The 26,083-nt window shown below is 37.5% G+C and overlaps 4 protein-coding genes and 1 long non-coding RNA gene across 6 annotated transcripts; 2 read left to right on the top strand and 3 right to left on the bottom strand.

The window, feature by feature from the left end:
• Positions 1-1,299: 1,299 nt before the first annotated feature.
• LOC122284873 lies at positions 1,300-2,071 on the top strand. The gene has a single exon (XM_043095323.1). The coding sequence runs from the start codon at positions 1,363-1,365 to the stop codon at positions 1,840-1,842; it is 480 nt and encodes a 159-aa protein (XP_042951257.1). The 5' UTR covers positions 1,300-1,362; the 3' UTR covers positions 1,843-2,071.
• Positions 2,072-4,488: 2,417 nt separating this feature from the next.
• LOC122284889 (F-box/LRR-repeat protein 2) lies at positions 4,489-6,528 on the bottom strand. Its single transcript, XM_043095324.1, has one exon. The coding sequence runs from the start codon at positions 6,404-6,406 to the stop codon at positions 4,661-4,663; it is 1,746 nt and encodes a 581-aa protein (XP_042951258.1). The 5' UTR covers positions 6,407-6,528; the 3' UTR covers positions 4,489-4,660.
• Positions 6,529-8,687: 2,159 nt separating this feature from the next.
• LOC122284905 (probable receptor-like protein kinase At1g80640) lies at positions 8,688-12,914 on the top strand. 2 transcript variants are annotated; one of them, XM_043095326.1, is made up of 10 exons: positions 8,688-9,033; positions 9,890-10,045; positions 10,173-10,423; positions 10,520-10,652; positions 10,765-10,828; positions 10,919-11,015; positions 11,121-11,220; positions 12,001-12,119; positions 12,213-12,302; positions 12,389-12,914. In XM_043095326.1, exons 1-10 carry the CDS (start codon positions 8,859-8,861, stop codon positions 12,548-12,550), a joined length of 1,347 nt encoding a protein of 448 aa, XP_042951260.1. In that variant the 5' UTR covers positions 8,688-8,858; the 3' UTR covers positions 12,551-12,914. The 2 variants fall into 2 exon arrangements, with proteins under 2 accessions (XP_042951260.1, XP_042951259.1); XM_043095325.1 differs by having other exon boundaries at positions 8,692-9,033; positions 9,890-10,060.
• Positions 12,915-15,499: 2,585 nt separating this feature from the next.
• LOC122284947 lies at positions 15,500-16,744 on the bottom strand. Its single transcript, XR_006232296.1, has 3 exons — positions 16,605-16,744; positions 15,914-15,989; positions 15,500-15,800 (listed from the first exon to the last, which is right to left on the bottom strand). It is a non-coding gene; the product is annotated as an uncharacterized LOC122284947 (long non-coding RNA).
• A 1,505-nt stretch (positions 16,745-18,249) lies between these two features.
• LOC122284931 (ATPase 9, plasma membrane-type) lies at positions 18,250-25,914 on the bottom strand. The gene is made up of 15 exons (XM_043095327.1): positions 25,604-25,914; positions 24,549-24,668; positions 24,368-24,466; positions 24,114-24,251; positions 23,713-24,027; positions 23,094-23,420; positions 22,810-22,929; positions 20,952-21,074; positions 20,739-20,843; positions 20,338-20,647; positions 19,490-20,004; positions 19,171-19,344; positions 18,877-19,059; positions 18,594-18,775; positions 18,250-18,501 (listed from the first exon to the last, which is right to left on the bottom strand). The coding sequence occupies exons 1-15, from the start codon at positions 25,658-25,660 to the stop codon at positions 18,405-18,407; spliced, it is 2,865 nt and encodes a 954-aa protein (XP_042951261.1). The 5' UTR covers positions 25,661-25,914; the 3' UTR covers positions 18,250-18,404.
• Between the last annotated feature and the right edge of the window lie 169 nt (positions 25,915-26,083).

Raw genomic sequence — 26,083 nt, forward strand, 5'->3', positions numbered from 1 at the left:
CATTACACTTTTACCATGGCTGTCTTCATCCTTTTCACAACTTGCCTCTTCTCTTTCGGTTTTTGATGCATATCCTACATCTAGTTGGAGCTGGAAAACCAGCATTTATTATTAACCAGCTGGACCCCCCACATAGTGGCACCCAAAATGGATCATTGGAATTGGATAGTAAAAGTGTGATCTTGAACTCTTGATCTCTTCCTCAAATGGGTATTCATGAAGTCCTTCAAATTATTTTATAATGGGAAGAAATACAATTTTTTTTATGCTGCCAAACGACAAGCTTGAGGTTTAATTGGTTTTTTTCTTCTCTTTTTCCAAGTAAGGAGGATCAGTATATTCATAAATGATTTTAATTTGGCATCCAAACACTAGAAGAGCAGAAAAGTGTAACTTGCTCAAATACCTAGCCAACCTCAACAAGCATGTGGGTGATGTTACTGCTAAAAAGAGAAGGGCAATATGTCAGTGTTGCATTAGAAATAGTGAATCACAATGTGCACAGTGGTCAACCACCAAGTTTGGGGCTTTCGCAGCCCTACTGGACCTTGATTGATCTTTCACTGTAAAAATGGGTTTTGGTGAGAATCCATTTTGGTGGTCCTAACTCAAGTAATGCCATACACGACACATACTTGATTTGACTCATTGCCCTTTACACTTGATGAATGATTCTACTAGTAAAATTACCATGAAGTAGGCAACAAACTCGTGTTTGGCAAATGTTTTTTCCAGATCTGAAGCATGTAAAAACCTCACTTTACGTAATTAATTCTGTGTGTGATTCACAAATAACAGACTTATTCTGATATTGTTGTTCTTACTTACTAATATTCATTGATATTTCTTTAGTTTTTTGTTTTCTTCCTTTCTGTCATACTTCAATTGTCAAATCTGTGCTTGACCTTAAAACAAATTTGGTGAAGATCTAAACCGGTCCAAGATCAGTGACTAAGAGTTACTGAGGTAGCAATATCATGATCAACTGTTTAATGAAAGCAAAGCGAATAATAATTATGTGGGGAAGGTTTATGATCTTACTTGCATGTTATAAATTCCAACAATCGCCAATCTGTTTTGACTCCCACAACTCTGCACGAGTCGACCCTCAAGTTTGTAGAAGGCTATGATTACTTCAATTAGGAGGTCATGACCCAGTTGTCGTGAACTCAGTCCAGCTGAGACAACAAAAATCAACTGGATGGGGTCCAAAGAGAGAGAGAGAGTCCCTTTTCTGTAATATCTGAAACATGACGAGGGTATTTCTATAACCGTTTCCTTTAAATATAACACATTTTGCTCCTAGAACTCTCCACTTGGAAAACCTCCAGTAAACCAGGATTTGGTTCAATAAACAAAACCATGGGAAATAGCTTCGTTCTGCAAACAAAAGCTATCAAGATCATGAAAACAGATGGGAAAGTTCTCAGATACAAAGCCCCCATGAAAGTCCAACAAGTCTTGTCTGAGTTTCCTGGCCATGCAATATCTGACACCCTTCCTGTTCTCCGGCATCTCAAACCAGAAACCAAACTGCTCAGAGATCATGTATACCATCTAGTACCTCTTCCCTTGCCATCACCGAAAGTTGGGAAGAAGAAAAAGGTGAGGTTTGCAAATCCAGAGGGGGAAGAAGTGCAAGAAAGTGGGGTGGTCAGGATTAAACTGATCATTACCAAGAAAGAGCTGCTCGAGATACTAGAGAAAGGAGTCGATTCTGTTGGTGAGAAGGTTTCTCAACTTCAGAGTAAAAGCTGCACAGGCGGGGCAGGTGAATACGCGGGTGATAACAACTGTAGAGGGTGGATGCCTGACTTAGAAAGCATACCTGAAGCAAGCTAGCCAGCAAAAGTACAAGCATATATATTACCTCACCACTGAAAAAAGAGAAAAGAGTTCTATTTTTGGTTTAACATACAAAATCAAACATGTAGCCATGAAAGAAATAGTTTAGTTCTTCTCATCAGCTGTGCTTGTGATAGACTTGAGTTTTTTTTACCTGCACACTGATCATTAAAAAACTTGCAGCTAATATATAAGCAAACAAGAGTAGAGTCCATCTACTTCAACACCTCCTCCTATCCCTGTGTTGATCACGTACCATATAGAAACACCTATTTCCTCTTTAAAGGCCTAATAGAAGGAGTATGGTAACTCCTTATAAAGTCCAGGATTAGTTTATTCCTAAGCAGTGGGAGACTTCTCAATACGTTCCCTCACGTGTGGGCCTGTATTTCTGATACCGTTATCGTGGATAGCTCGCTGGAGCCCATCATGATTAGCTTGCTTTGATATCATATAGAAACACAAATTTCTCTCTTTAAAAGGCGTAATAGGAAAAGTATGATAACTCCTCGTAAAATTCAGGATAAGTTTGTTCTTAAACCGTGTGGAACTTCTCAATATACCAGCTCACAAATATGGTGTAGCAAGGAAGGCGTAACAAAATCACATAGCAATTAAGATTATGATTAACACAAGGATGCTAATCTCGGATTAAAGCTTTAATTAAAAACCCCAGAAAATCTTTTGCCAACAAGCATGACAGTATCACAACGTTCATTTTAGTACGTAGCCTTGTTCTAAATACCAAATTGGGGCATGCCATATGCGAAGAGAGCTATGTGGCAACACTTGCGAGCCCCTTCAGCTCACGACCTCACTTTGCCATTCACTAAAATAAGTGTAAAGAAAGCACCATATGTTTCTGCTATCAATTAAGGAAGTTGGTCCAAGTTCTACTTTCTGAAGAGAGATCCTGTTTTTCCAAGCTTTATTTTTTATTTTTAATTAATCTCATTTATCTCAAGAATCTGCTAATATATCCAATGTCACGATTGATAACTACCGGATTATGTCCTACCATGAAAGCACTTTCTTCTTATATGTTTGAGATGGAGCCTCAGCCCTACATCAATAATAATGACTACTTATGTTTATGATTCGCACCCATAATTATTATCATTATGGACGTGCTGATATTGTTCTCATCATGACAGCAGTGGTGCATTTACCATGATTACCAGGCACTTGATGTCTAAATGGATGGGAGTAGACTTATACAGTAAAAGTGCGCATTTTTTGGCATAGAAGACTAAAACGAATGCAGCCTTTGACTCTTTGTTGGGTTCTATGAATGCATCATGGTGGCTCGTTCCACACGGTCGTTTCCCATTATCTTTTAAAAGGCACTAAACTCTGTTCTGTTTTGCAGTATTCAGTAAGAGATATTTTGTAAATCTTATGAACGCAAGAAACAAATTTAAGCCTTTATAATTTTACTTTTCTAGCATCCTAAGATGAGTATTAAATAAAATAGTGTATAATAAATTAGAGAGTTTCTGATTGCATAAATAAACCGCTATGAATCAACTGGATGCTTCAAGAACTAAATTACAAAGCCATGACCCCCAAAAAAGAAAATCTTCATTATTTTACTATTTGCAGTCTCCACGCGATTGTGCAGTGTCAAAATCCTGCTGCATCATCCTTGAAACAAAATTACGTGGAACACAACTCAAGAACAAGTTGGTTTAATATTGCAGTGACATGACTTCCGGGAATCCCACTCAATGACTCTTCCCAATTGGTTTAATATTTCATCCAAGCAATGGTGCTTTCTCCGAAAAAAACATGTTGCTTTCCGCGGAATGAATATCATTCGTTTGGGAAATAAAGTGGGCCGACATCTTTTATTATGTTCATTTCTTCTGGTTTCATACTAGCGCACTAGAGGCCCTGCTTTTGGGAATAGAGTCTATCAATGGACATCTAACAGGATACTCCAGTACAGGAAACAGAAAACTCGGTTAGATTTTTCTCCTTGCTTGCTGCGTGCCGCTGCTTGATTGGTTTTCATTGTGTTCTGTCAGGGGTTGGAATTTCCATTTAATGCCGTTGCCTCTGCACTAAACCAGTTGTAACAACTCTAGCCTATCTCATCCTTTTACCCACTGACAACAGGGACAATCGCTCTTTCTGACATGGAAAAATCTGTGGAAAGATCGGAGAAATGAGGAAGGAGAACTAGGAGGACAAATAATTAATTTAACAGTGCTCTATAGATTTCAGTGGGTGGTTAATAAATATTCAAAGAAGTCCACTATGTTTAACCCACTATGTTTAACATGCCCACCATGAATGTAGCGGTTGACTGGGGTGCCATTGTTTCGTGTATTGCCTTGGGACTTTGCTTTCATAATTCACCCATTAAAATTCTTTGTTTTAATCCGCATTTATTTGATTACTCAAGTGACAAAAGGTAGCAAAAGAAAGGGAAAATGTAAGCATGTGAACCATGACTTGGTTGCTTTCTCTCATTTTCTAACTTTAATTCATCAACGTTTTTAATGTTGATATCCCAATTTTATGTAGATTACTACATTCCCTATTAAACAGAAGACCACTCAGCACTGAATTACTTCAAAACATTCTTTAACATTGGCTATAAACAGCAAGTGTTGTATCGACAAAATTAGAGTAGTGGGATAACAAAATCTAGCATGAAGAATGACATTTCTCTTAAAATTAAGAGTCTGCTGATACAAAAACAAATTACAATTCACACAACGTTTATTTTCAACTAATTCCGTGCAGAAGTTAACTGAAGGGAGCTGTAAAATGATTGAATATCCGAGGGACACTTTCCAGGTCCTTTATGCTAGTCCTCCCCAACAAAACAGCCGTGACGCAAGAACAGATTCCTTAGCCTTTCGGTAGAAAGAAAACCACCAGAAGGCAGAGTTATTTTTCTTAATGATGGCCTTGAAAACACCATCCACGCAATCTCTATATTCACATTATCGCACCATTTCAGATTTATCTCCCTTAATCCTCTGCAGTTCTTCAGTACTTGCTTCACCCCTTTATCCGTCACACTCAGGCAGCCCGCCAATTCCAAACGTCGTAGCCTGCAACTTCTCTTTCCGATCATAGCCAAAGCATCATCATTAATCCCTGATCCTTTTGCACTTAGTTCCTCCAACTCGGAGAGTTCGAAGTCTATCATGAACTCCTTAATCCCTCTACATTGGTTTATCTCCAAATGCCTGATCTCCCTGCAACTCTTAAAAATTTCTGAAATGCTTTCTCCTGTGATTTCCCAACAAGAACTTAGGTCGAGGACTTGTAAACTAGGGCAAACAGTAACCAAAGTTTTGATACTCTCATTTCCTAATTTACCATTTTGAGCCAAGTTTAGAGCCTTGACGCGAGGGTTCACCACAAAATCCGTAGTAAGATCTTCCTTCCCTATATTTGTTCTCTCCATTTTGACTTCATTCAGTAGATGACACATTTTCATGATGGTAAAGAAGGTCGAATTTGTGAGCTTAGAACATTTACTGAGATTTATTGAGGTTAACTTGGAGAAAGAGTCGGATAACTCCATTATGTTCTGGTCTGTGAGAAAACTTACTCCTTCAAGGTTTAACAAACTAAGACTCCGGTACTTTTTCAACAGCAAAGAGAAGCCGGCAAACGTGAAACCGTGGCAATGGGCAAGAGTGAGCTTATTTAGTGGGAGACATGCTTCTACAATTGAATAAAGCAGTTCATCCGGAACAAATGAGTTTGACAAATCAATATCTCCCAAAGCTTTAGCGTATAGAAAAGATTCTACGAAACCAACCTCCATTGAAGGCAACCCGATTTCATTTACCGATATGGACCTCAATTCACGACTATAACGAATCGCGAAAGCAATAGCATTTGGGGTTATGCAAGTGCAGTCTCGGACCGCGATTTCTCTGATTAAGGTACAATTGGATGACAGAGCGATTAGTGATTGATTGGTAATGAACTGGTTACCTGAAAGGTCGATCTTGATCAGGTTCTTAAGCTTCAATGTCAAGGCAGAAACCCCCAAGTCAGTCACAGGCCCCGAAATTCTCCCGAAATTATCCAGCTCATTTGAGGAGTAGCAATCTTTATGCTCAGGATAGCTAATATCAAGTTCTTCCAGATTTGGAAACGATGATGCTATAGTAAACAGATGGATGTCCTGCAATAAGCCTATCTTGGAGCAATTCAGACTTCTCAAGTTCTTCATATTCGAACCCAATTCTCTCAACCCATCGAGGGGAAGATTCTTCTGATTGGAAAGATGGAGAGCTTCTAGGTCCAACGATTCCAACCCGGATATTGCAATCTGATTAAGAAGGCCTTCGAGGTCTCCATGAAAGTCACGAAGTTCTATCTTGCGGAGACGACGGAATCTTCGCAGGAGTCGAGGAAGGAAAAGAATTGTCTGGTCGGTGACAGTGAGGATGACTCGAAGTTGATTGGAGATGGCAAGGAACTGCCTGCAGACCAAAGATAGCGATTCGAAGTGACGATGGTGGTCGACGAAAGAGAACACGAGTTCCCAACATTCTTCGGGAAGATGTACGGGGGTTTTCTCTGACATCGATTTCGGTTGGAGGAACAGGAAGGAATGAAAAAGGGAGAGATGAGTAAAGTTGTTTCGGTAGAGCAGATCTTGAGATCCGTGGATAGATCCGAGTTTTGAAAAAAAAGGGAAAAGCAAACAGTTCATTTTACCTTTCTTGTGGGTTACAGTTTTAAATTTTGAATTTTAAATTTTAAGGTTGTTGTTGAATTAAGTTTTAAATAATAATATTTTGTGAGTTTTTTTATTTTAATATTTTAAAATTGAGATAAGTTTAATTTTTAAGAGTTCAGTATTAATTTTTAACTCTGGCCATGCTGACATGTACAACATGTTGGATTAAGTGAAAAAAGAATAATAATAATAATAATAATAATAATAAGGGCAAAAACGTGACATTATCTTCATTCATTCTATGTCAAATGTAGAGATATGTCAAACAACAACCTAACAAGAGACATTCCTGTTAATGATTCATTTTCATTATTTAGTTAATTGCATGTCATTTGTCTATTTTTATTCGTAGCATTCTTTGATTGTTGATCCAAATTCTTTGGTTAACTTTTGTTGTTCCATTTTGCACTTTTGCAAATTATCAACTCGTCTTCAATTTATCAGTTGCTATAGATAAATAAATGGTTCTGCTGGGAATTTTTGGCAAAATGATCAAACCAGTACAATCATTGACGACAATTAGGATGTTCATGCAGCCAACGTAAGATGAAAATAGGGTGAACAGTCAACATAAGAGGATAATAGGGAGAAAATGCCTCGAGAAGGAACGAGCCATTAGGGAGACAAACCACTCTTAAGTAGGCAAATAAATTCCAAACCAGATCAACGAAGAAGAATTTGAGGAAAAGACTCAACTCTGTAACTATGCACATTGAAGAAGCCGTCGTCGTAATCACAGAAAATCCCAAACCCAGATCTAGGCAACTACATATAGTGAAGAAGTCGCCGCAGTCATCGTGGTCGCCGCAGTTTGAGGTCGTTGCCATCGAGTGACCAAGGATGGGTCGTTGCTTAACTAGTGATAAATATGGAATTTTCATATATAATGTGAAATGATATGTACACGACACTTTCATGTAAAATTCTATTTAAATATAGTATATGGTTGCTATTTGCCTTGGAGATGAGCTGTATATAGATGTAAACATCAAGATTATAGATTTTTTTTTTTTTTTAAATATATAGATGCGTAAACGCAGTTTGTTTCGCACGTAATACAAAGTTGTATGCATAAATTAATACAACACGTTGTGTGCGCTACCAATGGCTTTTTCCACTCGAAATTATATTTTTATTTTGTCAATTTTCAAGGCTCAAAAGGTTCACATGAGGATTGTGATTTTGTCACGTACAGAATAGGTTTTCTTCGATCTTTACCCAAAGAACAGCTAAGCTATTTTTGTCAACCATAATAATTAGGCGCCGTACGTATATGCTTTGCATGCTGGTTACAACTTTCAACAGAATATGCTCGTGTGACTATTTAATTCCCACCAAGTTTGCATTTTTACGATTCGGATTTGACATTTTTCTCCTACGCTTTACCATTTGGGTTTTAAATTTTAGTAATATTATATATAATTATGGGTGTATAAGTATCACCCATTTTTTTAAAAAAAAAAACGTAATTTATTATTAAAATTTCATATTTATTTATTTATTTTTAAATTAAATACATTATTTCTACTAATATCATGTCTCTCTAAATTTATCACAGATAACGGTCACGAACTCGGAACTCCTGCACACACTCCTTCTTTCACAGTTTGCCTCTACTGTGTCTAGCCACGACAATCCACACGTCTCTAGGTAGGCTGTGTTTGGCCCACACGATTCACGTCCCCTTCCGCTCCTCTCAGGTATCAATGGTTATTTCAGCATTTCTCAAAACATAAACAAGAATTTTAGGTACAATGACTTTTACTTATTTGCATAGGCAATCATGTCTTTTTTTTTTTCATAAGATTACAAAAGTCCTGCATGAAATTAATAAATTCGAAGCATGCATGTAGAAATCATTACTCTAATTTTATGATTTAGATTCTTTTTATAGATCTAGATCATTCTAACAAATTTTCCACGGCGTTTTATGTGCCAGATGATAGTTCGCTGGTCTTCATCTTATTATCATCCTTTTATCGCCATGCCATCTAAGAATTAAAAAGCAAATTATTTTTCTTTTTTTAATAATTTAATATTACATCAAAAAATTATATATTTTAATTACTATGAATTATACACACACCCACTCTCCACCCGGTAGATAGATACTCATAAAAGTGCTTTCTTGTTTCCCTCCAGCAGTTTCTTTGTCTTCTTCTGCCAGCAGATAACAAAGATTTTTACATACATTCAACTCGACACAAGCAACAAAGGAAGTTTCTCAAGAGTCCCAACACAATTTAATACACTCTTGCACGCATTCTCTCTCCCCTCTCTGAGGAGAAAAAGTGGCATGATGAATCTTCTTGGCCTTCTGCTTCCCATGTGGGTATCGAGCGCCATTTTGTCTACAATCATCATTGATGCCAGATCAGAGCCTGCTAAATCTGCAATTTCGGAGCCTGCTTCTGTTGCTCAGAGAGAGCCCACTTCTCAATTTTCTCTAAAAATGGAAGCTGAATCTCCAGGTACTTCAACAATGCACAGGGATTTCTGTTTTTGGTCTTTGTGCCACCTCAGGAACTTGTGTGGCATGTTCGGTATTTGCTTGTCTATGGGTTTTCATTGGTTCCAATTTTCGAATTCATTCAAACCCCAACTAGAGTGGATATGTTTTCAGTCTAGATATATTCGATATTTGGGGTTTTGATTTTTGGTTTTAGATATTGTATTTTCGCCCAGTTTGGTTTCTGACAATGCCGTGAAAGGAAGAAGTATCTCCTGTAAACTTGTATTCCAGCGGGTTTAATCTCTTCTCGTTTTACTTGTGCTCTGTTTGGTTTCTGAGAAAATGTATCGTAAGCAAAAGTTAAATTGGTTAGAAATAGGCTGTTTGTTGTTTGATTTTCCCAAAAACCATAAGTTTCACGCTATTGTATTATGTATAATTGTACTTGAAAAAAAAAAAAATATCTTGCTTTGCTGTGGTTACTTGAGTGTTTCATACAACGAAAAAAATGGGAACAAAATCGGAATATGGAGTTTAAGAGCTAAGTACGCAGTTTCCTCGGGAACGAAACGGAAACATGCTACAGTAAGCTAATGTTGTTCTCTAATATTTCAGTACTTATTTCATGGCAGTTGTTTATTGGGTTTGGACTAAAATATCACATTCACATTTCGCTTCCTTTTCCGATCTCATAATCCCCATGATTGTCTAAACAGAAAACAATATCTTTCCATGTTTATATATGCATATGCACATTTTATATTTTTATCTTTCCCTTTTGCGCTTTCTAATAACATTTCTGCTTATCAAAAAAACTATTTTGCTGTATTTCTAAATTAGCGTGTTTAGTCATGGTTTTCTCATGCTAATACCAGGAGTACCAAAGGTTAGAGTAATGCACCACCAAGATTTGAACAAGAGAATTCTTATAGCGATCATTGTTGCTTCCATTCTCCTTGGTGGGATTTTGCTGTTTTCAATATGTTGTTGGATCTATAGATGGAAAAACTCGAAGAACTCCAATGAAAAAGGTCGAAAAACCTTAGGTATTGTCTATTTAATGAAAATTGCATTTGCATTTGCTTTTTTTTTTTTTTTCCTTTGAGATTGATGTTCACATTTTTTCCATTTACCTTGTCTTTCTAATATGATCTGAAGAGGCTGGAAAACGGATGTCGCAAAGTCCAATGATGGTTAGATTTAATTCCTTGACGATGGTTGATAAGAAAAGTGCGGTAGCTATATTTGATTATCAATCATTAGAAGCTGCGACAAACAATTTCCATGAAAGTAATGTTATAGGTGAGGGTAGTTCTGGACGTATCTACAAAGCTCGTTTTGATGAAAAATTCCTTGCAGCAGTGAAGAGAATTGATGGTTTCAGGCTAGGGGTGGAAAGAGAATTTGAAGTAATATTCTCGCTATAATTGATTTGGATATCCATTTGTTGGTTCCTGAACTTTTTCTTTACGGGTTTCCTCTTAATTGATTACTTGGAATTGCAGAATGAGGTAAATTGCTTGAGCAAAATTCGGCATCAGAATATTATTGAACTACTTGGTTACTGCATCAATGGAGAATCAAGGTTTCTTGTTTATGAAATGGTGGAGAAAGCTTCTTTGGAAACTCAACTGCATGGTATATCTTTTTTCTTCATAATTAATTAAAGCAAAGAATTAAAAGGGACAATATAGCCAAAGAACTTTTGTAAGTCTGCTTGTATTGTATCTGTTTTTTCTCAATGTTGTAGGATCTACTCGGGGATCAGGTTTAACATGGAATTTGCGAATGAAAATAGCTGTTGATGTTGCTAGGTAAGTCCACTATGCTCATAACTTGTTTTACTTTATCTTTTCTCCATTTTTTTATGTTAACATGGTTGTTGTTGTTATAAATGGTGCTAGGGGACTAGAATATCTTCATGAGCATTCCAATCCTCCCGTGGTTCATAGAGACATAAAATCCTCTAACATTCTTCTGGATTCTAATTACAATGCTAAGGTAAGATCTATAGGTTGTCTGTTTGAAACTGGCATACACGATATTTTGGCTGTATGTGATATTCAATAGAATGCTTTCTCCTTTAATGAGATTTTCTTGAATCAGCTGTCAGATTTTCTCCTTGCCGTAACTTCTGACACTGAAAGCAAGAACATAAGGCTTTCAGAAACATCAGGTTATTTGGCCCCGGAGTATCTTGCAGATGGTATGGAGAATTTTCTATGATGTTTAAACTGCATACTAATAAGCATTCGTTTGAATGATCTTCATGTTTGTTGCATTTGTCTTCCTTTGAGAGCTCTTCTTTCTGTGGAACTTTTCGAATTTCTGTTCATGCACTCGAATGCTCCATGTTCTGATAAGCATAGTGTCTTTATGTTTTGCCTTAAAGAACTAATTTTAGCTTTTTCTTTGTAATTGCCTTGCATATGCATCTATTCACTGCTAACAGACATCACGATCTGAGTAGCGTATAAACTGCTTAGAATGATCAAGTTAATCACAGTGTGAATTATCTGTGATGATACTAAGGGTAATAATAATTCATAAATTCAGGTAGATGTTTCTTTTAAATAACATAAACTCCGTCTTTCACTGTCAGTATCATGAAAAAGTTTCTTAGTGCATCCATATACTTAGAATGTATTATTTCCTATGGTTCTATCTGTTCCAACTTCCAAGGGTAAAAGTAACGTCGAAAAGAACGGTTTCAATGTTAATATTGTAGGATGGGCTACCGATAAAAAAAGATGTTGTAGGATGGCCCATGTATCGTTACCAGTCAATTATATATTGTCTCTGTAATCAATGATGAAGAAAGTGGGTGACTTATTTTCACTCAGTAATCAAATAGTTGTAGTCAAGGCCTCGTTACAATTAGATGTCTTAAGTTGTCCCTCTGTTTGATTTTCTAATGCCACATAGAACCAAGATTCCAAGTAGAGGGTTTTCTTCCATATAAAAGTTGTGAGATTATTTTTTCCAGGTAAACTAACAGATAAAAGTGATGTCTATGCTTTTGGAGTTGTCCTTCTTGAACTTCTTATGGGAAGAAAGCCATTGGAAAATGATGCTCTGCCTCAATGCCAATCTATTGTTTCATGGGTAGGTCGTCTTTCAGAAGTCACAAAGCTGCCTTTGATGAAGTGAATTTTGAGTTTCTGGTGCTTGATGTCTGAATCATCTTTTGATTTGCAGGCTATTCCCCAGCTTACTGACAGATCAAAGCTTCCAAACATTGTTGATCCTGTAATAAAAAACACCATGGACCTAAAGCACTTATATCAGGTTGTAAACACAAATGTATGGGTACCTAATGAGTTGTTATGTGTCGGGATTAGCAGCTAAATTATAATCGTTTTACCATTGAACAGGTTGCTGCTGTGGCTGTACTATGTGTACAACCAGAACCATGTTACAGGCCGTTGATAACGGATGTCCTGCACTCACTCATCCCTCTTGTCCCTTGTGAGCTTGGAGGGTCACTCAGAGTTACAGAACCTGCGAAGCCAGTCCGCCCAGAATCCTCTAGCTGACTGGAGAACCTAGCTTGTGACTATTACACATTGTCATGCTCCAGATCAACACATTCTAGGCAATCGCTCAAAATGCCCCATTCGTTTTCTCGTGTTCATGAGCATTCTTTGCAGATTACCATTTCCGGGAGATTTGGACTGCAGTAAAATTATGGTACTAAGAGTTTTTTTTTTTTCCCTTAATTAAAGATGTAAATTGTTGTAAATTTGATGTAATTTTTCCATTAGAATCTGGGAACCAATTTCAAACCAGGAAGAGAACCAAAGAGAGGCACCGCCCTATGCTTATATTTGTTGTAGTATGGTTTGTAATATTGATTATATTATATATTAAAATTTGAAAATATTGATATATATTTTTTAAGATTTTGTTGTTATTAATAAATATAGATTTAATTTTGATGAAAATTATATTAATTAGGTCAAATAAATTATGCGATTTAATTCAACTCATTTATATGAAACAAATAGGATTAAATGAGTCGTGTCATGTTAACATATTTTTAATTAATTTAAAAAAAAATCAAAATGGGTGATACGATACGACATGTTATTTAAATGGGTTGGATTAGAGTTTAGAAGTTTGACACGTTTAACTTAATGAGTTGGGTTCGGATTGATATATATAGTCGAATATTTATGACTTAACACGATATGAAGACGATTCAAAAATACAATTTACCACCGCTGCATGGGGATCCAAAAATCTGTGAAATAAACTTTGAAAAAATCTACACAACCTCCCAACACCCCAACATCTCACTTTTTTTCAATTTTTTTCAATTTTTTTAATATTTTTTTTTGAATTTATTCTTTTTAAATTAATTTAATTATTTTATTTATTATTTATATATTAAATATTTAGTAAAAAATAAAATAATAAAAATTAAAAAAAAATATAGGGTGTTGGAATGTTGGGTGGTTGTGTAGCAAAACCCATAAACTTTTCCCATCCTACGGACGAACAAGTCGATAATTTGAATTTTGTTGGTCATTCTAAGGCATTCGCATCTTGCTACGTCATGGTTTGTCTTATGATTATCAACGACTAGAACACCGTGTTGACTCTGCTTTTACAACGAATTCATTTTTCCAACTTTTGGCCTTGTGCGTATCAGGTATCAACCGAATATACCTGCTCGAAGAAACAAGGCTTGAGAACAACAATCACGACATCTGTGAATCACCAGTGTTACTTGTCACCGTCGAAGTTAGTTGCACTAGTGCCCTTTTCGTTATGTTCTTCATGATTAAAAAGAACACGTACGGATTTTGAGCAGAACGCCAAAACAACTTGATCCTGGCTTTTGTTTTTCCTTTTCCACCTAGTTTTTTTCGTAGCCTATATTTTATTCCCCTCTTTATTTATTGCCATCTTCATTCAGTGACATATGTTAACCACTGCTGCAGAGAAGGAAAAAGACGCACAAGAAAGGCATGGAAAATGAGAGGTTCGTCTCCAGCTGTAAGCCAGGGCCGGCTCAATAGATTTTGAGCCTTAACGCGATAAGTTAGGCATTTTTCTTGTATCATATTTTCTATTAGACATAATTTTTTTAGTAGAAAATAACAATATCCATTATATAAAATAATAGAACATAATTTAGCAAACGAGATCCACTTTTATATAACAAATGACCTTCACTTTTATATAAAATTGTTAATCTGCATAATAAAATAAAATATCTTAATGTTAATATTTAAAATCAAGAAATAAATTATAGATTATAAGAATTAAAAGAGAGAATAAAAGTTTGAAAAATAGTTCAACAGGTACCATGGCCCATGCGCAATGTGAATTGTGAAAGCTTCGATTCTTGAAAAAGAAAGAAAAAAAAAAAAAATAACCAAGGGACAAGTATACTTTGGAAAAGACTTGGGTCTATCATGGAATCACGTTCACGTGGCTCTTTTATTGCCACAAACCTTCACCATATATATATATATATATATAAAGCAAAAACTTCACTATATATAAATTGTAGCTTAAGCCTTAGATTAATTAACTTTACTTACCTTCATCACCAAAACACAGGTTGCACAGTAAAATTGCTCAATATTTGAAGTTGTGATTGGAGACGCTGCCAGTGCATACGAGCAAGATGGATGTAAGAGAGAAATTAGAGAATGGAGAGTGGAGTACAAAACCGATGAAAAAAGATTTATTGATTTCAAGTATAAAAGAAGAGTTTTTGAGATGTTCTATTGGATTTTTTTAGACTTTGCAAAGGTAGATTGGAACCATTAAATTTACAGCCATTATTGTGAGTTTTGGCTTTCTTAAAGAAGGTTGCAGAGTCTATGTAATTAAATAAAAATTTATATATATATTTTTTATAATTGTTAGCTTTTTTTTTTTTTTCCCAACTGTCGGCTTGTTTGTTTTATACATGAGTTTTTAATTTATTTGTTTAGTATAGATAATTTATTTTATTTTAAAGTTTTTTTTTTACTTGAAGCTTGATTGGTCAAATTTCGACAATTTTCATCTTCCAACTCTATTATTCAAGCCTTTGCATAGATTGGAGTTAATGAGTTATCACACATGCACATGATAAATGGATGCTGACTTCCATATCTTACGAGTGTAGTTAGTTCAAAGACAAACACACAGAAAATTTCAATGAAGATCATCTGCATAACAAAACCCATTGTCTTTGTCAATACCAACAACTTGAAGGCTAAGCCAAATCAGTTAAAGCTAAATCTTATAAGATAAAAAATATCATTGGTATGAATTCAAGTATATTCCACGTGTAATCTTGCGTGGACAAGATAGAATGTATATAAACAATTCAAATACATTTTTTTTAGTTATTTGGCTAACTGAATTATACAATCCCAACTGTGTAAAGACTGAAGTGCGGACGATATTGCAACAACAACAACGGAGGAGGAGGAAAAGAGGAGAGATATCTCTCTCAACAACAACAACGGAGGAGGAGGAAAAGAGAGAGATGATAATGGCGCTGTTTCTTTTCCAAACATAACAATTGCCAGCAGCATGAAACCTAATGCAGACAAGCAGTGTTGCTTTTCTGACGACAGTTGCTTCATGGGCTTGCTAAAGGGCATCAGGAGTCAAGAGACTGGCGAGGAGTACTCAAGTCAGGAAACAGGATCACCAAGCAGCAGTAACAGTTCTTCTGAGGTCAAACCGCTTACCAGAAAGAGGCCTAGTGATTTTACGAGGCCTGGGATTAAAGGGTCTCCCAAGAAACTTGCATCTCTTGATCATTGGCAACCGAGTCTAGAAAGCATCAAGGAAGAATAATAATTGTAATTATCCATGCACGTTATTTTAACCCCTCTTTAAGGCTATAACAAGTATATATACACATAAAGAGGGTCAAAGTAGCATACTTCATTTCTCTGTAATACTCCATGCATGAGATCAGAATTCAGAAGGCTTCAGAAAATTCTTAATTCCGCTATTTCTCTGTATCAGTATTAGAAATGGTTAGTAATATCAGAATTATATTTTTTTGGGAACAGTACAGAAATTAATGAGGAAAAAACTATACACTTTCTATGGAAGTACTAGCATTGAATATCGTCTGATGTGCTTAAAAATAAGGACATTTCTCCATTTTACTTGAAATGAAAAATATCTTTTCAATATAAAATATGATATATATATTTTTTAATTTCATTGGATCGTCCCAATCTATTGCTATTAATTTGTACTAATGAGATACTTTTTCATTTCAAGTGAAATTTTAATAATATGTTTGCATATTTTTTATTTAAAAACTCTTTTTAAAAAATGAAAAACTTTAAAAATTTTCCATCCCAACAACCCATGAGGAATAAATATTCATCATTTTGAGGGCCGACTATTTTACAGAGAGGAGCCATTCTTTGTCATAAAATTCAAACAACTTGTGAAAAAATTATTTTACAAGAACTAATCGTATTCCAAAGAAAATAAATACTTTTACGTCAGTAGAGCGAAATAATAATGATGATTTTAACGGAAGAGATACTTTTGGAATTCAATTATTAACTGCAAGCACAAGATATGAGCAACTAAAGGTAGTTGATGGTTCATTACCTAATAATCTGGGCAGATCTGCTGCGTGATGCTGCTCGACATCTAGCAGCTATACCTGGATGATAATGTCATTTTGGGCAACGTACGAGTTTGGGCAAACGCCGCAAACCTGTCTCTCTTGTTAGTTGCGTAACGGCTTAGTTCCTGCAGTGGGTAGAGCATATAGAAAGCAGCAATATGGAAATGAATTCCTCGAACCCAGAAAAATTCTTTGTTAATCTCAAGCTTCTTCCCCCCATAGATCCACACGCCCCCCTCCCACTTCCCACTCCCAGGTAGACAGAAACGCCAATCTCTCTCTCTCTCTCTCTCTCTAGCTGTTTGCAATTGGGTATTTCAGGTTTTTGTTTTCCTTGTCTGGTGTGTGTGGGGTTTTCCAGGTTAATTCAAAGAAACCCAAAACCAGGGCATTAGGAAAAGTAGTAAAGCCAAGCGCCAAACAGGTTCTAAAGCTGGTTGAATAGGATGGGCGACCCACAAAAGCCAATCAAGCTTGCCCCATTCAAGCACAGAACTTGATGATTGAAGAAGATGCTTCTCTTGGTTCCAGTGAGTGCAGAGAATTCACCTCCAATGGAGTGATGGAGACTAGGGACGGGGGAAACATAACCTTTCAGAATGAATCTACAGATGGTACAGATCTAAACCCAAGATTGTTTGTGCTATACATTACTGCTATGTCTTTTGGCATTGTTTCCTGGGCTTCTTTACCCAATATTAGAGTTTACATATTCACAAAAAATAAGGTCAGCATAGTAGCGAGCCTGTCCCCTTTTAAGAGGAAAATGTGATGTTTGGGAAACTGATGCTTTACATTTGTCTTAAATCTTGACTCAGTTCATTTAAGACGTCGGTCAGCAATAAAAATGTGATAAAAGAAGAGGATATTTACGCCCTGCCAATTTTATAAATAATAAATATTTCGGTGAAATGTTTTATTTTCGAAATATTTTTTTGTTAAGCACTTTTTTTTCACGAAACATTTATGGAAGATACAATAAATAAATTTAACGCTAACTTAAAACAAATTAATAACAGCAAAGGAAGATGTTAGGTTGCCTGATTGTCTCGTGTATTTTAATTTTTTTTAATAAGTTAAGAAAGCGATTACTACAAATTTGTAAATATATTTTAAATATTTGAAAATGTTTAAAAAATATTTGACAATAAAAAAGAGCAATTGCATTTGTGACCCAAGGAAGGGGAGAATAGCATGATCCAAACAGCAAATGGCTTACGGAAAATCTAAAACGGAAGAAGGGCTTTCAACTCCGGGTAAATGTAGTTGATTCCCTCTGTCTTTCTCATAAGAGAAATCCTGATCTAGTTACAAAATAATTAATGAAATTGAACACCCAACTCTCCAATTGATCTGGGGACAATTATTTGTGTCTCCGAAGATGTAAGAATCTATAAATTTTATATTGCCTCCATGGATGCTACATTGTGAGTGACTATTTCGTAGTTCTAAACAGGTTGATCATCTTCTTCAAGGTTATTTCGTATATCTTGCAATGACATAGAAAGTAAGCTCTTTCAGATTCACCTTATATATATGTTGTATAAAATTCGACTCTAAACAATTATCGTGTGTGTGAAAAGTCAGGATTTATAGAAAAAATTTCTACTCGATAAACAGGAATAGTTGACATGCTTGAAGCACAAAGAAAGGAATTATCATTGAAAATGAATGCCCCCTTAATGCATACTAAGCTAATTAATATCAGAGTTAGCCATCCTAAGAGGAAAGGACAAACGTTAAACAAAGAACTTCTGTCACTTGACAAACTATTTGCTTCCTCAAACGGTGTAGTGTTGCTGAATGGTTTCAATATCAAGCCCCTTCAGTTTCACTACAGACTCAACATGACCCTTGAGCGTGTGGAGCTCCCTCAACCTGGAAACAAAACAAAATGGTTGATTTAACTTCTAATTACACGCGCGCCCGCGCATATATTCCTTTATATGTCAGCAAATCCTGAAAATTACCTGGCAACTTCAGCACGCCTCTTGGCCTGTTCGGCGATTTCAGACAACTCCCCATGGTTGTTCTTATCAGTGAAAGGTTGTGATGTCTCGGGAGGATGAAGCCCGTGCAGCGACCGTTGAGCTGCAGCCCATTGCGCTTCCCTCTCTCCCCTTCCATAATCCTTCTTCGTCGTGAAAGCAGTCTGGATGATGGGTTACAATAAAATTAAAAAAAGAATGGTCAAAGATTGGTGACAAAGTGTTTACTCAACGCATTCCTGGAATCAAGAAAAACATTTGTTACCTTATTCTCGAGCAGATTATTCCAGGCCTTGCCACTCAACACATATCGGATAATGAATTTAAGAATATCCAAAGGGATGTAAAAGACGATGCTGTAGATCCAAATAACGCCAGCCCATCCCCACCCAATTCCGCGTATCCTCGCAAAACCCCAATTTCCATACACAGCAATAATAGTAGCCACCTTCATTGATCCATCAGAAAAACAAATCACTACTTGGGTCATTTATATGCGCCTTTGTAAGGGAACCATATGGGAGAAACCAGAAACTCAGAGTTTCCTAATTACACTCACCAGCTGTGCTATAAGAAAGGCAACCACAAGCAAGAGACCAGGGCGTTCAACATAAGACAAGCTCCGGGACCGAGTAACAAAGATGAGTGCCTGACTTACAATGCTCACTTGAAGGTAGACAGCTGCAGTAAGCTCTTCATTGTTGCTTCTTATAGATCTTACACCAAACTTATCCTGTCGGTGTTATGTAAGAATAATCATGAATTTGCTATTAGATTGATTTTGTATTAAGGACTAACTAACATCAAGAAAATATTTCTGAAAGTCTATACAAATGCCATGAAATTTGCAATTAGATGGGATATTGATATTTTCTTACCGAGAAGAAGTCGGTTTCTTGAGCAGCCCAAAAGAAAACAACGGTCATGACAGCTAGATAGGCGCCAAGAACGATGCCAGTGGCAAAGATCTCCTTGAGCTTCCATGAATCAGGAAGAGGAGAAGGCTTCACCCTGTCTTTCGAGATGGTCATGATAGTTCCATCATTGAGTATGGCAATTACCAGAACCATGAAAGGTGAGAAATCGAATTTCCATATCAGTGCCAGAAGCATAAAACCCAGCACGATACGGACAGTTATAGAAACTGCATAGATGGTGTAGTTCTTCATTCTCTGGAAAATGGCCCTGCTAGTCAAGACCGCACTAATAATTACACTTAATCCGGGCTCTGTCAGGACTATGTCAGATGCACCTCGGGCTGCGTCAGTAGCATCAGCAACTGCAATCCCAATATCTGCCTTTTTTAGGGCTGGGGCATCATTTACACCATCTCCTGTCATCCCGCATATATGCTTCCTCTCTTGCAGCCTCTTCACGATTTCATATTTGTGTTCTGCAGGCTTCCACTAGTTAGTTCCCACTTGACATATGTATATTTATATATTTATATATATACATATATACATATATATATATCTTACAATTATTCAAACTTCACTTTAAATCATCCCACATTAACAATAAATTCTTGCATTTAGGTAACAAAACTCTTGCACTCCTTTTTCCCTCTTAATTTAATCATTATAATTTTTTCGTATTTCACCGATTCATTCCCCCATGTAGTTATTCATTTCATATAATGATTCTCCCAAAGTCACAGTTTTGAGATGGCTACAGGTGAATGCCGCATAGATCTCAATCAAAATGAAGAATGTAGTCCAATTACCAGGGAAGACGCCGGCAAAGCCATCAGCCTTCTCAATAAGCTCATCAACAGGAAGGGCAGCAATGGACTCGTCTTTATGATCACCTAGGAGGGAGGAGGAAGGATACATGTTTGTTCCCATGCCAAGCCTGCGACCAGTCTCCTTCCCAATGGCGAGCTGATCACCTGTGATCATTTTAACATTGACACCCAGATTCAGGGCTCGGCGAATGGTCTCTGCACTGTCATGTCTCGGGGGATCAAAGAGAGGCAATAGACCCACAAATTGCCAAGGTCCTCCTGCGCTCTCCTTGGTTTTTTCTGGCACCGCCTGAAAGTAGACATCAATGACAACTCAAGTTTGGCTAACCATAGCCTCACCTTCCAAGGAGAGCTCTGAGAATATTAGAACACAAACTCACTTGTCTAGCAACAGCAAGAGAGCGAAGACCACGCTCAGCAAACTTGGCAATAATTGCATGGGCTTTCTCTTTTACATCTTCCCGGAGGTTGCAGAGCTCAATGATCTGGCAGAGATTTGAGGTCTTAGCTTTATAGATAAGACATATACATGGTACAAAGATAGTTGTAGCGAAAAAATATCAGTAATGCTGAGTCGGATAATAATCTAGTACCTGCTCTGGGGCGCCTTTGCTAACTCGGTGCCAATTGCCTTCAGAGTCGATGTATGTTATGGCCGTACGCTTGTCAACTGGGTTAAAGGGAAAGAAATGCACCTCATTGATACCTTCTCGCGCCTGCCATGCAAAAAAATCCAAAACAAGGTGTGGAATTTTAATAGTCAACCATACAACAATCTAGCAAGATAACTACTCTGTAGTATTAAGTAGGTCAAAACTATCAGTTGAAGTTCGATGTGACCACTCGTCTCATCGTCAACAAGGAAAAAAAAATTAAGAACCAAAAACTTCCAAATCTTTTAAACAAAAGCGACTACATCCAAAACCTTCCCAATTCTCCATACCCACCGGTTTTGCATTACCTATCAACTTCTAGGTTTCATCTGGATCTTAGGAAGTTGCTGATGGGCAGGAAAACAATATACTTTGATGGCACCTCATACTGAGCAATTGCAAACATATCCTTCTCCTTTCCTTTCTAATATCAAGATCCAAATAATTTTTTGTTTCTTTCGTTTGAAAATTAACCCTTTTGAAGGTTGGGGTAAATAAGAAACGGCTACACAAACCTCTTAAATATTATCAAAAGATTTAATAAACCCATCAGCCGGCCAAGAAAGTAAAGCATTTCGTGGAAGGAGTATGGTAGCAGCAAGATCAGTGGGGTGATCACAGCCACACATGCATACATAACTTTGAAAAGAAAAACCGAATTTAGGATTAAGTTGAAAAGATTACTGTTGAGGGAAAAATGAGCGTATTAGCATATTCTTGTGAAAATCTGTGTAAAATAGTGTTGTAACAAGTGTTGTTGTGGAAAGGCTTGAAGATTGGTCAAAGAAGGCGACTTTGCTCGACCCTCGCTCGACGGAGCGCTCGAGCGAATTTGGGCAGATTGCACCGCTCGACCTTCGCTCGACATACAGCTCAAGCGAACTCAGGCAAATTCAACCGCTCGACTCTCGCTCGATACTGGGCTCGAGCGAACCCAGGCAGAGTGTGTCGCTCGACCCTCGCTCGACACTAAGCTCGAGCGAACCCAGACAGAGTGTGTCGCTCGACCCTCGCTTGACACTGAGCTCGAGCGAACTCAGGCAGAGTCGACCGCTCGATACTCGCTCGACAGGTCGCTCGAGCGAACTTTGGCAGATTGTGGCGCTCGACCTTCGCTCGAGCTAATGTTCCAGATCACTTACAATGTAGGGTTTTGAACACCTCATTTGATGGGAACTATAAATAGAACAGGTTAACTTCTGTTCTATGTGTGGAGAATCAGAGCAAAAACCCTAAGGGCTTCCAAGAACTTCTTACCCCCATTTGGTTGATTCTCTTTTGGAAAAACATTTCTCCACCACAACACATTCAAAATCAACTCTTACTTGAGTCCATTGAAGTGGACATTTTTGTTGGCCGGAAGAGTCCGGGACTGCCGTTGATGCAGAGATCGAGAGGTTCTCGTGGGAAGCTATAGGAAGGTCGGAGTTCCGACACTACATGCGTGTAGAGATCGAGTGGGTCACTCGTGGTGTTGCAAGCCAAGTTTAGCTACTACAAAGGTTTTGTGAGTGTCTCTAAATTGGTTGTAACAAACTAAAATTTCTATAGTGGATTTGAGGTGGTGTCTTACACCCGAAGTGGTTTTAGATTTTGAAGATGTTCTTCAAATGAGTTTCCACTCCGTGATCAAAATCATGTGTTGATTATTTGTGTTATTTGATTCATTTATTAACTGCTTGTTTGTCTAATATTCAAAAAGTCATAAAAATTAGATTACACCTATTCACCCCCCCTCTAGGTGTAGTATTGGGTAGAATCACTGCTTTTTCAATTACGTATTTGGTGTATAACGTACCTCCTTGGGGTCACCCAACATACCAACAATACAAGCGTCAATTGCATCCTGATTCTCAACCCTGGAAGCCCTGGCCCCAAGTAAAATCAGAGCGTCCTGGTTCACATCCTTCACAAATACCTGTTAATCAACATTCCACGATTAATGAATCCCCGTATATTATAATTGTTGGTTCACTCAACAATTAGATCACAGTATATGTTCTTCTGTATTTACCTGTTCTCCTACCTCATGCATAGTTGGGCATACCTTTATACGTAGTCATCTACAATTTAACCACTCACCTCTATCATGGTCTTGTCTACAGTAAGCTTGTTGAGAGTAAGAGTCCCGGTCTTGTCACTACAGAGAACATCCATTCCAGCCATCTCTTCAATGGCTGTCATCCTCTTGGTGATAGCACCCTGTTTTGACAGACGGTGGGAACCAATAGCCATTGTCACAGACAAAACAGTAGGCATGGCTATTGGGATACCCCCAATGAGAAGCACCAACAGATTGTCGATCCCATTCCTGTAATCACGTTTCTGAACTGGGTACATAACAACTATCTCTATTATCATCCCCAGAGCGATCGAGCATATGCAGAAGTTTCCAATGGCAGTCAACACCTGTTCAAACAATCACCATCCACTGCACATTAGACAGAGCAAAAGACTGAAAAATGAGATGGCCTAGTTGTTCAAACTTGGCACAACTATTTATTCAGAATTTATTGAAGCCCACCCTTCACCAAAGCTCATGAAACCCAATTCTGTATCATAGTACTGAAGTGATCAGGTTTACCGCATTATCATAAAATTATATCACAATTTCACAAAATACCCCCACTTTTCCTCTGTTCATTCATAGTTCTTTCGAGCTTCGTTCAAAAATTTTCACACTGGACTCTAGGGATGGTACCTTTTGGAAGTGTCCTTCTTGGTTGGTGCTGTCGACCAGGTGAGCAGCCTTGCCAAAGAAGGTGTGCACCCCAGTGGCAATCACAACGGCCTCTAGCTCACCTTGTTTGACAGTGGACCCAGAGAAGACTTCATGACCCGGATTCTTTGTAACCGGCAGAGACTCACCAGTTAGGGCAGACTGATCGATCTTGAGCGGGTCTCCCTCCAAGAGACGAGCATCAGCTGGGATAATATCTCCTAACTTAATACTAATCACATCTCCCGGTACTAAGATTGCAGCCTCTTGCTCTGTCCATCTTCCATCTCTCAGAACCTACAATCAGCAGAGCAAGAACACAGACTTGACTACCTCACACATGGGTTAAGTATTGTTGTAGCGGTGACATCATGTATAATTACCTTGGTTTTTGGCGCAAGACCTGCCATAAGTGATGCTGCAGCGTTGCCTGCATTGTTTTCCTCAATGAAGCTTATAGTGGAGTTAAGTAGAAGCAAAGCCACTATCCCTACAAAATCCTGCCAGTCTGGGGGCTTGCCCTACATTTGTTTAGTTTAAAAAAGAAAATCAAGTCAAAGTGAGATTAAGAATTTTTCATTGTTTTAATGGTGTGTTCATGTGTGTCCTGTATGCGCGGGTGAGAGACAGATGTTACCCCTCCATTTGCCAAAGCTATTGCCATTATAGCGGCAGCCTCCATCACCCAGGATAGAGGATTCCACATAAAACCCAAGAATTTCAGAAATTTACTTTCCTGTTTCAGGATCGTTCATAACATATCTGTTAATATTTATTGAAACTAGAGGGAAATACACACAAAAGTATTATGGATATGCCTTCTTTTCTTCTAGCTTGTTAGGCCCAAAGATTTTAAGTCTCTTCTGCCCCTCCTCGGTTGACAAACCATCTCTTGAGCATTGTAATTGTTCAAATACTTCCTGAACTGGTATGCGCTCCTGCATACACATACACGTTGCATATCTTTGGAGTAATGAATCAACAAAAAAATCAACAACTTAGCACAGTAAACAATTAAATTCCTTTTCTTTTTTGGCGTTCGCTAAAACAAGACTTCAAAACTATCCCTTCTGGCAATCTAACTCAAATTCCAAGATTTCAAAAACTGTGGAACAATACTTTTAACTCATATATGCGGACACCACGTGCCGCCTCTTCTCCACTAACAGACCTTACTCATCACACCAGTTTGCCACTAAGCCAAAAGAAGGGAGATAAATACTTCAACTAAGCTCAACGGCAAGAGGTTCCATACTTTCGTCCTAAAGAAAAATTGAAGGATTCAAACATATTTATCTGTTCGAATTTGTGATATTTTACTCGGCCACCAAACAGAGATTTTTAAAAGAAGTGATCTAGAACTAACACATCGAAAAGAAAAGAAAAACAAATAGCCTAACAACTCAGACAATAAGTTTAAAGCATTGAAACTAGTAGCTGAGATTTTGTGACGAGGAATAGCATAAAACAAGAGAATTAACAAGAAAGAAAAAAAAAAAAAGGAAGAAGAAGAAGAAGAAAATGAAAACCAGGGAGAACTAACAACATACGCAGAAATCAAGAAAGCAGAAACGCGATCGAAAGACATAAGAAAAACAAGAAACAGATATTACAGAAATGAAATACTAAATGAATGCACAGAAATGACGTTCAGAAACCAGGAGATGAACGTCACTATTATGAGAATATAAAAATGATGGCCCACCGCTTCCGTAACAACTATAAGAACGCATTGGACGCAGAAACAAAAATAGAGTCGCCAGAAACGACAAGACGCCCTCCCAAAACAGTAATAGATAATGCAGAAAACTGGGAGAACGTAAAACAAAAACACACTCGGGAAAAAAGAAGAACAAAAGAAAAAAGAACATACAAGATCGACGTTCTCCTTCTTGATCTCATCCAAGCTAATGGTCTTGTTCTCAGCCATTTTCTTTTTGCTTTTCCGTCACACCAACAGGAAGAAGCTATCTCACAGTCCAACGACACTGGGAGCTGCGTGTGAAGAATAGAAGCCTATTGAGTTTTTGCGAAAAATAGAAGTATCTTTCGTCTCCTTTCTGAAGCCACAGTGAGAGAGAGAGAGAGAGAGAGAGAGAGAGAGAGAATGGCTTGCAACGAACTTTTTGGTGAGTTTGGGGTTCCTACGTCTTTCTAAGGGAAATTCCCTATTCCTATTCTTGGTATGAGTGAATCAGCGTATCTCTTGCTCCTTTTTTAGCCCCGGTCTTCCGGTTTTCTTAAAAATTAAAATCCAAAATTAAATTGTTTTGGTTTCCGCTATTCCCACTCTGCTTTTCGTCTTTTTCCAACATCAATCTTTAATTCCATACTGTCGTTTATGATCGCAGTT

Source organism: Carya illinoinensis, chromosome 1 (assembly GCF_018687715.1).
Source record: "Carya illinoinensis cultivar Pawnee chromosome 1, C.illinoinensisPawnee_v1, whole genome shotgun sequence".
NCBI lineage: Eukaryota > Viridiplantae > Streptophyta > Magnoliopsida > Fagales > Juglandaceae > Carya > Carya illinoinensis.